Source organism: Priapulus caudatus, unplaced genomic scaffold, assembly GCF_000485595.1.
Source record: "Priapulus caudatus unplaced genomic scaffold, Priapulus_caudatus-5.0.1 Scaffold271, whole genome shotgun sequence".
NCBI lineage: Eukaryota > Metazoa > Priapulida > Priapulimorpha > Priapulimorphida > Priapulidae > Priapulus > Priapulus caudatus.
In genome coordinates this window covers 103,588-117,792 of record NW_014577332.1, presented here as the reverse complement: position 1 = coordinate 117,792, position 14,205 = coordinate 103,588, and the positions used below count along the sequence as shown (strand labels likewise).

The window sequence follows — 14,205 nt, the reverse complement described above, 5'->3', positions numbered from 1 at the left end:
TGGTGGAGAATCAGGAAGGGGAGAAGGGAGAAGCTGGTGGAGGAGGAGGGGGAGAAGGGGGAAGAAGGGAGAAGGTGGTGGAGGGGGAGAAGCTGGTGGAGAAGGAGGAAGGGAGAAGCTGGTGGAGAAGGAGGAAGGGGAGAATGATGGGGAGAAGGGAGCTAGTGGAGGAGGAGGGGGAGAAGGGAAAAGGGGAGAAGGAGGGGGAGAAGGAAGCTGGTGGAGGAGGAGAACGGAGAAGGTGGTGGAGAAGCTGGTGGAAGAGGAAGGGGAGAAGGGAAAAGGTGGTGGAGGGAAGAAGCTGGTGGAGAAAGAGGAAGGGGAGGAGGGGGAGAAGAGAGCAGGTGGAGGAGGAGGGGGAGAAGGTAGAAGGTTGTGGAGGAGGGAGAGAAGCTGGTGGAGAAGGAGGAAGGGGAGAAGGGAGAAGGTGGTGGAGAAGGAGGAGGAGAGAAGCTGGTGGAGAAGGAGGACTCCACCAGCTTCTCCCAGGAAGGGGAGAAGGAGGGGGAGAAGGGAGCTGGTGGAGAAGGAGGAGAGGGAAAATAATGTAGCCTCAACAACTGGTATTGCAATAGCAGAAATGCTCAAAGATGTTCTCATCAGGATGCAACTGCCGATTGAACATGTTAGAGCACAGACATATGATGGGGCTAGCAATATGTCTGGTGCGTACCATGGTTGTCAGGCAGAAGAGATAAAGAAGATCCAAACTCTCGCCCATTATGTGCACTGTGGAGCACACATAACCCACCTGATTACCTCGAAGGCTGTGCAAAGTGCACCCTATATTCGTAATGCTATAGACTGTGTTCATGAACTTGGTAAACTGTACAATGCATCAGGGAAACTGAAGCACCTGTACCTATAAACTTTCATTCTGATGACATCGACATTCCCACCCCCACATCAATAAAGCCAATCTGCCCAACCCGTTGGCTAACTAGAGCTGATGCTGTCAAGTCTGTCATCGAGAACTATGGAACCATTTTAGGTACGCTGGAGAAAGCAGCTCATAACTTCAGAACAGCCACTGGATCACGTGCAAGCGGAATTTGTAACACTTTGTCATCGGCAAAATGTTTGCTTGGCTTGTATGCTTCGATGCCATTACTCCAGTGCCTTGAGAGTTAACAGAGCACTCCAAGGCTTTTCTGTTACAGTTTCTGGCATGCTTGCAGCAGCAAAGGTTGTTAAGATAGAACTGGAAGCTCTTCGTTGTGATGAAAGATTCCACGAAATCTTCACAAATGTTGAAGTAGAGTTAGAGAAATTCGATGTTGATGGATTTGCAATTCCAAGACCGAGAAAAGTTCCCCGAAGATTGAATGATGGTCCCCTTGCACATGAACACCGATCAGCTGAGGACTACTTCCGGTCCGAATTCGTCAAGATGATCGATAGTGCTCTTCTTCATTTACATGATTACTTCTGCTCAACGGATCTGAAGGCATACGACGCCATGGGATCAATGCTACTTACTGGATGTTACGACCCGGTTGTCGTAGCCAAATACCCGGAGCTTTCTACGTCCATCAAAGAAGAGCTTTCTTTTTTTAGAAAGCAACACCCAGCTATCACAACTGTGAAGGACTTTCAGCTGGTATTTCAGGCAATGGTTCCAGAGGTTAGGCAAATGTTTCCCAATGTCGAGAGACTTTTGCGACTTGCCCTAATTTCTCCTGCTAGCTCATGTTCAGCAGAGAGATCGTTCAGTACACTCAGGAGGATGAAAACATGGCTCTGCAGTACTATGCTACAATCTCGACTCAACCACTTGATCATATGCCACGTACACAAGGACCTGTTGTCCCAGCTTGACCCACAAACGATTGCAGACACGTTTGTGCAAAACTGTCCCGAAAGAAGACGAAACGTCTTTGGTAGTTTTAAGGACGGTCATTAGCAGAAGTACTAGTGTCCCCCGTGCCCCCCCCCACTTCACAAGCCAAATCGACGCCCCTTGGTGGCCGCAACTGGATGTTCACATACTGTACACACACACGCACCCGCACACACGCGAGCGTGCGCGTTCCTGATAACACCCTCCTGATACGAGCTATTACTGCTATTACCAGTAAAAGAACAATGACAACAAAACAGATGGTTCAGCTGATTTACAGATATACATATTTTGACAACAGCACAATACTATTCTGCAATGTCAAACATCATGTCGGGCTGGATTGCCCAGTTACCTATATCCCAAAACCATAAATATAATCAGCCTAACTTGATAATAACTTAAAAGACACTCAAGTCAGTAGAGACACCTAAATTCTCTAGACTACTGCATACTGCAGGTTCATAAAGAAACCTCGCCAATTTAATGCTACAAACGCAATTTAGAATATAATCGTACAATTCTTGTTATATATATAGACAGTACAAATGTACAATGTAGATTTACCGATTGTATCCTGCTTCGTCTAACAATAAAAATGTGTAGATAGTATACTGTGCTTCCCCTAACAATAGACATTCACAGAAAGTGTTCAGCATGGGTAGCCACCCGATTCTTATATTGACCCTGACAAGGAACAGCCCCACACACTTTAGCTGTGTTTCCTAAACGCAAAAATCTGGCCTAACTTCAAGATGGCGTCGATGGTTGACTCATAGATGACAGTACAGCCTGGCATCTCCTGAGGAACTGAAACGACAGATAAACGTACTGTATATGCCATAATTTTCGTGTACAGATATTTCGCGAATTCAGACTTGACAGACAATTTCGCGAGTGGTTAATTTCGCGGTCAGTGAATTATGAATTATTCGGTATTATTCGGTATGAATTATACGCGTGTTGTTATTTTCGCGGTTGGGGACGCGTTCGCGAAATTCACGAAAATTAAACCACCGCGAAATATACAGCGTATACAGTAATTTAACGAACTGAGTCTGCAGGACTAGTTCAACGCGAGACGAAGTAACCGCGAAACTTTGTCGGTGATTCGTCTTGCAACATGAAGCATGCAAATCTGATTCAGCTTATTTATCACGAACTCATATTCCCTTCTGTATGAGAATCATAGGTTAGCTACGTGCTGCACAGTGAGAATGAAACAACATTTCCACGTTGAGGTAGAATAACACCCACAGTTGTTGCTGTGCGCTGCAGCAATGAGTAATGTTACCATTAAAGGTGCTGCTTTCAGCACGTGACTCTTCACCTTACGATATCGTCTGTCTATTGTTTCCCCATAAAATTAGACTGTCTACTTACTAAATATGATGGATGTCTTAGAGAATGCAGTGGGTTCAGGCATTGTCGGTAGAAACGACTTCTCGAGGCATCCGGCCTCCTCAAGCAACTGAGGAAGAAGTTAGAAGGTAATCATGGTTGATGAATGCTGTTACTGTGTATAATTGTATGAATGCTATAGCTGTTGAACTCATGCCAACTCTAGAACAGAAGATGCAGAGCAGTCGAATGCAGGCATTGCCAATCATGGATGTATAAATTATATTCTGCACGATCCACAAAGTTAACGAGCAGCTGATAAACACTGCACACATTGTTATAATATTGAGTTGTAGTGTTGAAGATGAATTCACCACAAGCTTACGGGGTGCAGGATAGATGATGCATCAGCCAATACTAGCTTATGGGGTGCAGGATAGAGGATGCATTAGCCAACACCAGCTTATGGGGTGCAGGATAGTGGATGTATTAGCCAACACCAGCTTACAAGGTGCAGGATAGATGACACATTAGCCAACACCAGCTTACAGGGTGCAGGATAGAGGATGCATTAGCCAACACCAGCTTACGGGGTGCAGGATAGAGGATGCATTAGCCAACGCCAGCTTACGGGGTGCAGGATAGTGGATGTATTAGCCAACACCAGCTTACAAGGTGCAGGATAGATGACACATTAGCCAACACCAGCTTACAATGTGCAGGATAGATGACACATTAGCCAACACCAGCTTACAATGTGCAGGATAGATGACACATTAGCCAACACCAGCTTACGCAGGGTTCGACACTAATGCTAGTCCGTTAGTCAGACTAGTAAAACAAAGTGCGCGCCGTAGCGACCAGCCGCTCATCTCACGTCTTACAATGGCGAGCTGGACACTGGTGTGGAAGTGGTGGATTTATAGCTAAACCAGCTTAGTCCCAAAGTCGTGTTCGCATACTGCCGAAACAGTGGAAAGCAACCAGGGATGCGTACTCAGGACCTTCTCAGACAGGAATGTTCGTTGGCAAATCGTTTTGAAAGTTGCCACCGATGATGGCGTGCTACATTATAGTGCTCATTAAAATTTAAGGATGAAGCTCCCATCCGCTACCGTAGTAGCAACAACTATTTGCCAAGACAGAATAGGGTAAGCGACTCACTCCATTTACTCTACGCAAGCTTAGCAGGTTGGAGAATAGAGAGCTGCCCACCTGTAACTAATTTAACGCCTAGGAAAAATACACAGTACTATTCGCCACCCATGCACTGGCCCCAGTGGCATAAGCTTTACAGGTAACACACTGACAGCTACAGGAATGCATAGAAATCTAACGATGTTAAGAGCATTAAACCTTCTTCACACCAGTTTAGCCTTTTGAAATTTCACTGCTTGAACATTGTAGCCCTCATACATCCAGGCATGTTAGATTCTACTAGCGCAGAAACCCGGCAGTCAAATTCTTTCTAACAGTATAAGCACAAATCCATTGTTCTAACGCCTCCTCCTGACGTGGCGTCACACAGGGTATCCGATCACTTACTCTTCGCCACTGCTCCAGCGCGAAAGCTACATTTCCATTGATCCTTTCAATTAAGCCATAAAAAATGCGCTTAGACGTCACCCGAAACAAAAAAGTTTTTCAATCGCATGCCGCTCGCAGCACCATGTTCTCTCAGAAAATGTCTAAAATCTGCCCCCATTGTGCCCCATTGACTGTTGACCGTGTGGACCTACCAATTTCGGGCACAGATGCATTGGCTTTTCCTACCATTGATGCTATACACCGACTATCACGAGCTAGGTCGAAGCCATTTAGATTTGTGCCGCCAATGTAATTGCATTTCCTGTCCGCTTATACTACGGGTTCTACTATCCCAAGGGAACGGTGTGTCCCCCTTCTTTTACACCTCTTGACCTTTAGACCCCCCAGCTTCGACATCCGAACCTCGCTTGTTCGCGAAATTACCCCCCCCCCCACGTCCCGATATTCGTGACCGTTACGTCGAGCGGGTTAATGATTTGCTGCCCAACTGTTCACGGCACGGACGGCACGGACGCAGCGGACAAATCATGCCGATTCATACAAGCTGCACCTGACTACGTCCAGATGACGCTAAAAATTAAGGAATTAGTAAATGCGCCCACTTAGCGCGTTAGTCCTGCCGACTAGTTATTTTTCCCCGGTCCGCTCACCGTCCCAACTTTTACCATTCCTCATCCGATTTTACTATAGATCCCGCGGCGACAGCTTCTCCTCAACCACACGATCCAAAGAGCTGATATTACTAACTCATCTCGCATCAACAAAGTTTTCCCTGTTAGCACACTCTCAGTACAAGTAGACGCTAGTCACGCTCGCTCGCCGCTAGACCCTATGACAGTACAAACATGTGACCCTATGACAGTACAACAATGGGGCCACGAACCAGTCTACCGATCGATCGCTTGACAGTAGCTGTTGACATAGAACAAACGGTCTGATTGTATAAATGACACAACTAATCAGTTATACGCTCTCATGACTCATGGCGAGGTATTTACATCGCAACCACATCGCATGCGTGTTTTACTGGAAGCAGTCGATACAAATAGTTATCTATAGTAGTGATAGAAGTAGAGAAGAATAGTAGTAGGTACATCCTTATCCAATACTAACATCAAGGTTGTTATGCGGAAGTATTTGGACGGAGCTCGTCCTCCACCTCCCAAACGTAAGTCGCAGGAGGAGAAATTAGATGGCCAGCGTGTATATGATAAGACCAAAAGGATGCGTACGTTCTAGCCAGCGTGGAAATCGTCATACCCGTGGCTAGAGTATGACCCGGCTAAGGGTATGGCCTGTGGTGCAGGCTGTACGTCTGGTAGCTTTTTCACCGGCACTACAAACTATCATTTGGAAACTGTTAAAGCGCATGATGCTTCCGAGGGGCACATAAAGATCATAGCAAAAAGAAATGCAAGGACCATGTCTGTTCACGAAACAGTGGGGGCAAAAACACTAACTTTAATGAACAAGGCCATAATAGCAAAACTGAATATCCTAATTAGAAATGCACATGCTATTGAAAAAAACAGCAGGCCCTACACCGATTATGTCAAGCTGTGCCAGCTTGACAAGGCCAAGGGGTTAGATGTCGGCAGCACTTACCTCACCGACAAGGCCTGCCAGATGTTCATTACGGCGATAGCCGATACAAGGCGCCGGGAACAACATTTTTTTTCTTATGATCCATATCAAAGTTACGTATATTTTGTACAATTGAATGTCTTTTACAAAACCTTTTTGGGGGAAACCCCTTGTACCCTGGGGAAGACCCCCTGTACCCCCTAGCAGAAGGGGGGCTCCATCCTCCTACCCCCCGGCAAATCACAATGCTCGTCACTTTGTACCTACAGTAAGAGTCCTTCGGCAGGACTATTTGAATCTTTGAAGGACTAGTACATTTTTTCTTTTACTAGTCCTGTGGACCAATGAATTAAAATGGTTAGTATCTAACCCTGCTTACGGGGTGCAGGATAGAGGATGCATTAGCCAATGCCGGCTTACAGGGTGCAGGATCGTGGATGTATTAGCCAATGCCAGCTTAGGGGGGGGGGGGGGGGGGGGGATAGATGACGCATTAGCCAACACCAGTTTATGGCTTGCAGCATAGACAATGCACCAGCTACCATCAGCTTGCAGGGTGTAGTATAGAGGATGCAGTACCATCAGCAGGGTGACCTCCACGTGACCTACCTCAATGATCTCAGCCACGCAAGCTGCTTGCAGCGCAGGGTTGAACTTCTTGCAGACCGCCTCGTGCGTGACCGCCGGGAAGGTCATGATGTGCAGCAGCACTGCCTCGCACATTGAGCGCAGCACCAGTCGGTTCAGCGAGCCGTCGACCTTCCTCCAAGGTCGCGGGAGCAGATTCACGGATTCCCAGTCCCTGCAACACACGAGGATCGCTTCATCAGCATCAAACACGATAGATATGCGTAGAGTGATGAAGGTATTTAACGATAAAAACTAGTCCAACCTGTATAATTATAATATATACACGTAAAGATATATATATATCATGTTAAACAATCGCCCCTGACCCAATTTAACTGAGACACCAATGTCATCATTGACACCGAAGGACAGCATACGTAAGTAAGTAAGTATAACTGGTCCAACCTGCATATAACACACATTAATGGGAAATGCTTGTTTAAGCTATGCCTCATCTTCTGGTCTGGGACAACACTGATATTCTTAGTCCACAAAATTCCATGTTTCTTTCGCAACCAGGCAATAATGGTATAATATTACGGGAACTGCATTATAGTGTGTGTGTGAATATGTTGAAGCGACTTACTTGTCTTCTTCCTGCCAACATGCTCGCTGCCTCTGCCCCCGATGATCCCTGCCCGGCTCAGCAATCGCCGCATCGGTTCCAACGCGTGAGCGACTTTCACGAATGCTGCTTGGCTGCGCAGAATTATCCAGTGTTTCGCTCGCATCGTTGCTGTCTGCTGGTGGTGTGCGGGACGGAGCTGCCACGCCACCTTCCCCGCCGGAGGAGGGCACGGCCGTGGGTTTCTCTGGAGAAAGGTTCTCACCGACTTCCTCTCTTGTATTTGTCCCCACCTCGCCTGACGGCTTTCCCTTGTAGCTAACTGGTGCCGGTATCTTCGCAGCAGTGCCTCGTGTTGTATTGGACCACGAGACATTTTGATCCGGACCCTCCTCCATGCCTCCAATCAAGATGACTATCTCGTCATCGTCCTTCTGCCGTTTAGTAGTTGTTTCCCTAGATTGAAGGACCTCGCTGTGCGCCCTCGTGACTTTGGTAGTGTTTCTAGATGGGATTTCACGACCAGCCCTCTCTGGTTCGCCCCTGGTTACTTGTCTCAATTTACCACCGTTCTGTTCCATCTCTACGCAATCTTTCGTATCTACATTGCGAGTTGTCTCCATGCCTCGTGTTGTCCTTCTGGTTGAGACAGTGGTGTCATCACCATCTGACTTGCCTCTAGTAGAGTGTTTCTTCGCGCTTCTCGTTACGCTTTTAGGTGACGTGCCGGGGTCGATGGGTTCTGCTTTGCACGCGCTTGTCTTTGGAGTCGAGTCGCGCCGGCCACCACTGCCACGCTTACCTCTGGCTGACCTTCTAGATGAGATGGCACAGTCCTGGCCTTCTGGGTCGCCTACCGCAGTGGAGTCCACAAAATCGCGTCTACTGCGATCCACCGCCTGCGAGTTCATCGCGGACCCACGTTCACTCTTCCTCCTCATCTTCTGCGGCTTACTTGACTCCTTAATGATGGACTCTCCCTCGGTGACATCAGCCTTCTCCTGCCGTACGGAGGCCTTCTTGCTGCTGTTCGACTTGTCGCCGCAGTCGCTCGTCCCTCTCGGTGGCGCCACCTTGTCACGCAATGATCCCGTCGCCCCGCGCTCTCGGCTGTCGCTCGACATAGAGAACATGCCTCGCTTGGGGCTCGGCTCACCACCTCGCCTCTCCTTGCTGCCTCGCAGACTGCGTCTACGCTTGGCCGCCGAGTCGTCGACCCGCCTCCGGCCTAAATGAGCGTGCTCACCAGATGGCGCCAGGTGGGGTCGTTCGCACGTCCTCATGCGTGTGTTGTGGACAGCTGCAGTGACGCGCCTCCCCCGCGTGCGCTCATGCCCTCTATCGCACTGACCGGCGGTCTCGGGCGGGGTGTCAGATTTTGCGTCGCCTTCGTTTCCGGGACGCGCGCTCACGTTGTTCTCAGGATGTGCACTCCCATTGTTCTGAGGATGGTTGCTCCCACTGTTCTCAGGATGCACGCTCCCATCGTTCCTGGAACGCGTGCTCCCATTGTTCTCGAGTTGCGTGCTCCCGTTGTTCTCCTGGTGAGTTCTGGCATCGTTCTTTCGCGTAGACGCTCGGCTGTCGGCAGCGAGCAAACGTGCTTTAGAGTTGCCGTCCCCAGCATCGGACTCCTTGTCGTTGACATTCGCCTGTATATCCGTGCGTGTGCGCACGACAGCTCGCTCTTTGGTATCGCCGCATTGCCTCGCTTCATCACAAGCGTCCGTGCGATCCGCGGTGGCTTCGACCGTCTCAGCGACGCCGGCTGCGATGGGCGGCGGTGGCGGCACGGCGTTCAGCCCATCATGTCCGTCAACGACGCGGTCGGTCGCCGTGGCAACGCGCCAGGTGGGTCGAACGCCCTCACCATCGCTGTGACGACGAGCGATCGCAACGACGTCGTCGTTCGCGCAGCTTTCGACTTCCCTCCTGTATCGCCTCGAGGCGAGTCGACGCTGGCGCGTGGAGTTGATGATCCAGGGCTTAGCGCAGACGAATGCGACATAGCGCAGCGCCGTCACGCCAACCGTCAGCACCTGTGAGGGGAGCATACGACGCAAGCGAATGTTAGCACACTTACGTCTGCGATGATCGAAGATGTGAGTTATTAGTAGTGATGTCACGATCATCGATTATACTCGATCATCGGTTGAACAGTGGCTCGAACCAAGCGCTTAGTGATGTCACGATCATCGATTATACTCGATCATCGGTTGAACAGTGGCTCGAACCAAGCACTTGGTTATCAAAATCCATAATCGATTTCATCAGAAAATTTTTATTAATTTTTCTTCTTTTTTTAACTTGAACAAGAAAACTTGGAAAAGTGATGAGAATCAGAGATATCATCGCTACTATACAAGTTATCCTTTATTAACATACACGTATTATACACATAGTAGTAAACAGTGCAAAACAAACAGTAAACAGGGCTAAACAAGCACATACATGCACACACGTACATGCGCACGACGTTACGCACACGCAGGCATTCAACACCCCGAGTAACCGATTGTAACCGATCATCGGTTACTTGGGTCCAACCGATGATCGATTACGAAATTACAACCGATTGACAACACTAGTTATTAGTAAGTGTCATTGCTTGACAGCGCTCGTTTAATGACTGATGCAACCTCACAGACACTGCCACCGCCACCGCTACTGCCACCGCCACCGCTACTGCCACCGCCCCAGCCACTACCACCGCCACCGCTACTGCCACCGCCCCAGCCATCCGCTACTGCCACCGCCCCAGCCACTACCACCGCCACCGCTACTGCCACCGCCCCAGCCAACACCGCCACCGCTACTGCCACCGCCGGCCCCGCTGCCACTGACAACGTCATTACTACAAGAACGACGAATACAGATGTTCCTGCTACTGTTGTGGGCATTAGCTGGAAAGAATGACAACAGACGCGGCATTGCCCAATGTAATTTATATGAGGGTTAGCTGCTAGCTGTGTAGTGCGTGTATGTTAACATTCTAGACACAGAGAGTCAGTTCTACTCATATATGCGAATAAGCAGGGGAGTGAGACAGACCTGAAGGTTCTTGGTAAGCAAGGCTAGCAATCGCCGCAGCATTCCACTGCAGTGCCAGTCCATGTACTCTGTATAGAGGTCCTCTGCTCTCACTCCCAGCTCCCGACATCCTACTATGCTCTCATAAACCTTCCTGAGCTTCGCATTATCCTCCTCATCCTGCAAACGCAGAAAGAGAAAACTGCAGCTTTCGTTTGTAACAGGCAGTCGGTGGCATTGCACTAGACTACATTCAAACCATTATTTAATATATGAGTGATTTGTGATTTGTGAAATTTAATGACCATGCGATACACGCTCATAACTTTACCAACATAATAATTAAAGTCACTGAACTTTATCAAAAAAGTTACGTCAACAAACCAGAGTGCCGAATATTACTATTAATCTTTACCACACACACATATATGTACATCAATCATCAGAATCAGAGCGTATAGTTGATCACTGTAACTTGTTATGATCATTACCTCGACATCAGCCAGGAAGACAGAGAACTGCTTGACATGTTGCGAGAGTACTTGCACCTGCGCCTGAATGATCCGATTGATTGTCTTCACCTCCAGCAACCCGTCCACCTGCTCTGTGCTGCCATCTACATCCTCGTCCGGTCTAGAAGCGTCGCCGTCACGGTTTTCGTGTCGGTCACCCGTGTCGGCCATCTGCGCGGGACGACCATCCTCACCGCCGGTCCCCGCATCACTGTTACTCACTGCTACCGAGGCGGCACACGCCGCCGGTTCCCCCGTCGTGGCGTCGGCGCGGCGGCGGGCGCACAGTGACACGCGTATCTTCGCTGGGTTGACGACGATGTGGTCGTACAGTGAGCCAGACAGGTGCTTCTCGGAGCCGGCCTCGAGGCACTGACCGCGGATGACCATCAGTGCGAAGCGCGAGGCGTTCTGCTGCAGCATTGACGGCTCGAACCCCACCGTGCTGTGCTTCCCGCCGCCGCCGTCGCCGGTGCTGCCCTCTGCCGGTGGCTTGGGTTTCAGAGGTACGTATCTCCTGACAGCGGTGCTGACTTCAGAGACGGAGGTAGTGACATCAGTGCAGAGATCGGAGGGCTGCATGCTGGCGTCAGCACAGACGGACGCCAGCACGGTGAATGTCACTGCGGGAGCTTGTTGAATGGATGGGGTGTTGAATGCACTGTCCGCAGTCAGGGTCGACGTGCATGGTTCCGGAGGCAATTGTTCAACCTTAGACTCGACTGGCAGGTTGCTTGTGCTGGGGACGGGCGTCATGACAGATGGCAGCACCAGACATGGTCGTGTGACCGCTGTGAAAAAAACAAAGGGAGATGAGGAACAGGAATTTTAACGAACGCAAGTTTCCCCAGATGCAGCTGATATGAGGTATATTTGAATAGAATCCAATATGATGGTGTGCGAGTTAGCCAATCAGCACTTGCTGATAATTAGGAACCATCCTGCGATAACAACAGGTCACTCAACCAGTCTGTGGTTCTTTTGGTAATTTGATAACGAACGAATTCTATGCCTATAACGTCGCGAGATTCTAAATACGTCGTTACTACGGTAGCGAGGTCGTACCCTGCGGTTCACGAGGAAAGGGTATAGGCTCCGGTGTAGGAGGCGCTGCTTCTGGCACCAGGCAGAGAAGATCCTCATCTTCATCTTCAGTGTCTTTGCCCGGCGACTCATTGAACATCTTGCCCCTGGCTGGGATATCTGTCTTCAATCGCGTCAAGTCAACCAGGATGATCTGGTCTGGGATGATTGTGTCAAAGGTCAACTGAAAACACCATTTATTCTTTTGCATAATGTCGTTTTAATGGGAAATTTCTAAACTAACAGAGTTTTAAAGCTGACAATAATCAAAACCCAATATAAAATGAAAAATGCAATGCATTTATACTAACATAGCATGCTAACGGTTGTGATGATAACCCAGAGCCAAATATGAAATGGAAATGTACACTATTGCGTGCCCGTAACTACCCTCCTAATGCCTCGCCACGACAAGGTGCTTGTTTGGTTGCATACCTTGTTCTGCGCGAGCAGGGACACTATGGCTGCAGCGTGGCCTCCCTTCTGCACGTTGCTGAAGGACACGCCCTCACCTGTACCCTGCTGCTGAGCCACCTCCAGCTCCCTGTATGCCCTGTACGCCTCCTCGCAGATGGAAGCAGGGTAAGACGGGATGAACATGTAGCGATACCTGATCAACGAAGGACACACGTCAGTTTCCCTGCTATCCGGTCTTACTTTACTTCACTCTTTGTTGTTGAGCTTTAAGATTTTATTTTCCTCTTACTACTTTTACTACAGGAACAACATTAAATTATTACAATTTGAAAATGTGACATGATTACAATACAACACTGCAGAGAAATGAACCGCTGCATGCGTAAGTAGAATGTGCGAGTAACTGAACATATAATCAATAACGCTGTAACAGACACTTACGCGAGTGAGAGCTGGTACGCTGTGCCAACAAATGGTAGGAATCTCTGAGCCTGTCGCCTGCGCTGCAGTGTCGACTGCAACAAAACCAAAACATGGAAGAAACAATGCATTCAGAACAATGGGCATACCCACAGATGACACTCAGACGAGGTATTAGAAACAAACTATATTACTTAAATAAACGCAGAGGCAGTGAATAAATGTAAGCCTTAAAATGAAATGTAACAAAATAACACTGGAGCAAATGAAGAAGATGACTAAATATTGATCTTATCAAACGAGCCATCAAACAAACACAAGTTTAAGTTAGTGCGTTTATGCAAGCATCGATCCATGACCAGTCAATTACCAATAAGCCATCAATGAAAGATCAATGATCAATCAATGATCAATAAATGATCAATCAATGGACGATTAATGATTAATCAATGCTCAACCAATGAATGATCAATGTTCAATCAAAGATCAATTAATGATCTAGCTATGATCAATCGATGATCTACTGATGATCTATCGATGAGCCAGATACCTTGTTCTTGCTGACGAGTCCATCGTTTCTCATCTGACACAGTACGTTACGCACCATGTCGTCTGGGTACTGCTGGTAGAGTTTGAACAGCTGGATCGAGCAGCTTCCACACTTATCACTCTTCTCCTTGTTTGCCAGAGATGACTGCAGAGGCAAGCCAACACAGTCATCTTCAGTTAGAGAGGGGGGGGGTAGGGCCGAAATTAATCTGAACCAGGATGACTGTTTTAATGCTGGACTCACTGATTTTTACATCAGCAGAAGCCTGCACAGCTCCCTAAAAGTTCTGATATTATAGATGAAGCCAAACATCTAAAAACATTTAATACGATACTATTGTCAGTGTTTTAAGGTCATATTGTGTGGTAATGTCAGTTGGAAACACGAAGGTTTGGCAGTCCGGCAGTTACTTGGAGATTATCTCATTTTACTACAGAACACCGATTTTTATTACAAATATTGTCGTAAGTATGTGTATGATGTCGTGCAGCACACTAACAGTGATGTCATCATAACCTGAATGTCAGCATAATATATACGTGTATGATGTCATCACAACCTGTGTGTCAGCATACGTACGTGTATGATGTTATCATAACCTGAGCGTCCAGGGTACGTACATGTATGATGTCATCATAACCTGTGTGTCAGCATACGTACGTGTATGATGTCATCATAACCTGAG

General features: G+C 48.2%; 1 protein-coding gene across 1 annotated transcript in view; it reads right to left on the bottom strand.

Moving 5' to 3' along the window:
- Positions 1-2,104: 2,104 nt before the first annotated feature.
- The window catches only part of LOC106808374, a 20,880-nt gene continuing 8,779 nt past the window's right edge, over positions 2,105-14,205 (bottom strand). The window contains exons 8-17 of the mRNA XM_014811074.1: positions 13,521-13,664; positions 12,992-13,065; positions 12,569-12,743; positions 12,116-12,317; positions 11,030-11,841; positions 10,560-10,718; positions 7,530-9,547; positions 6,923-7,115; positions 3,224-3,311; positions 2,105-2,650 (exon numbers count right to left, since the gene is read on the bottom strand). Coding sequence (XP_014666560.1) covers positions 2,553-2,650; positions 3,224-3,311; positions 6,923-7,115; positions 7,530-9,547; positions 10,560-10,718; positions 11,030-11,841; positions 12,116-12,317; positions 12,569-12,743; positions 12,992-13,065; positions 13,521-13,664 — 3,963 coding nt within the window. The 3' untranslated portion in view covers positions 2,105-2,552. The remainder of the gene's footprint in view (positions 2,651-3,223; positions 3,312-6,922; positions 7,116-7,529; positions 9,548-10,559; positions 10,719-11,029; positions 11,842-12,115; positions 12,318-12,568; positions 12,744-12,991; positions 13,066-13,520; positions 13,665-14,205) is intronic.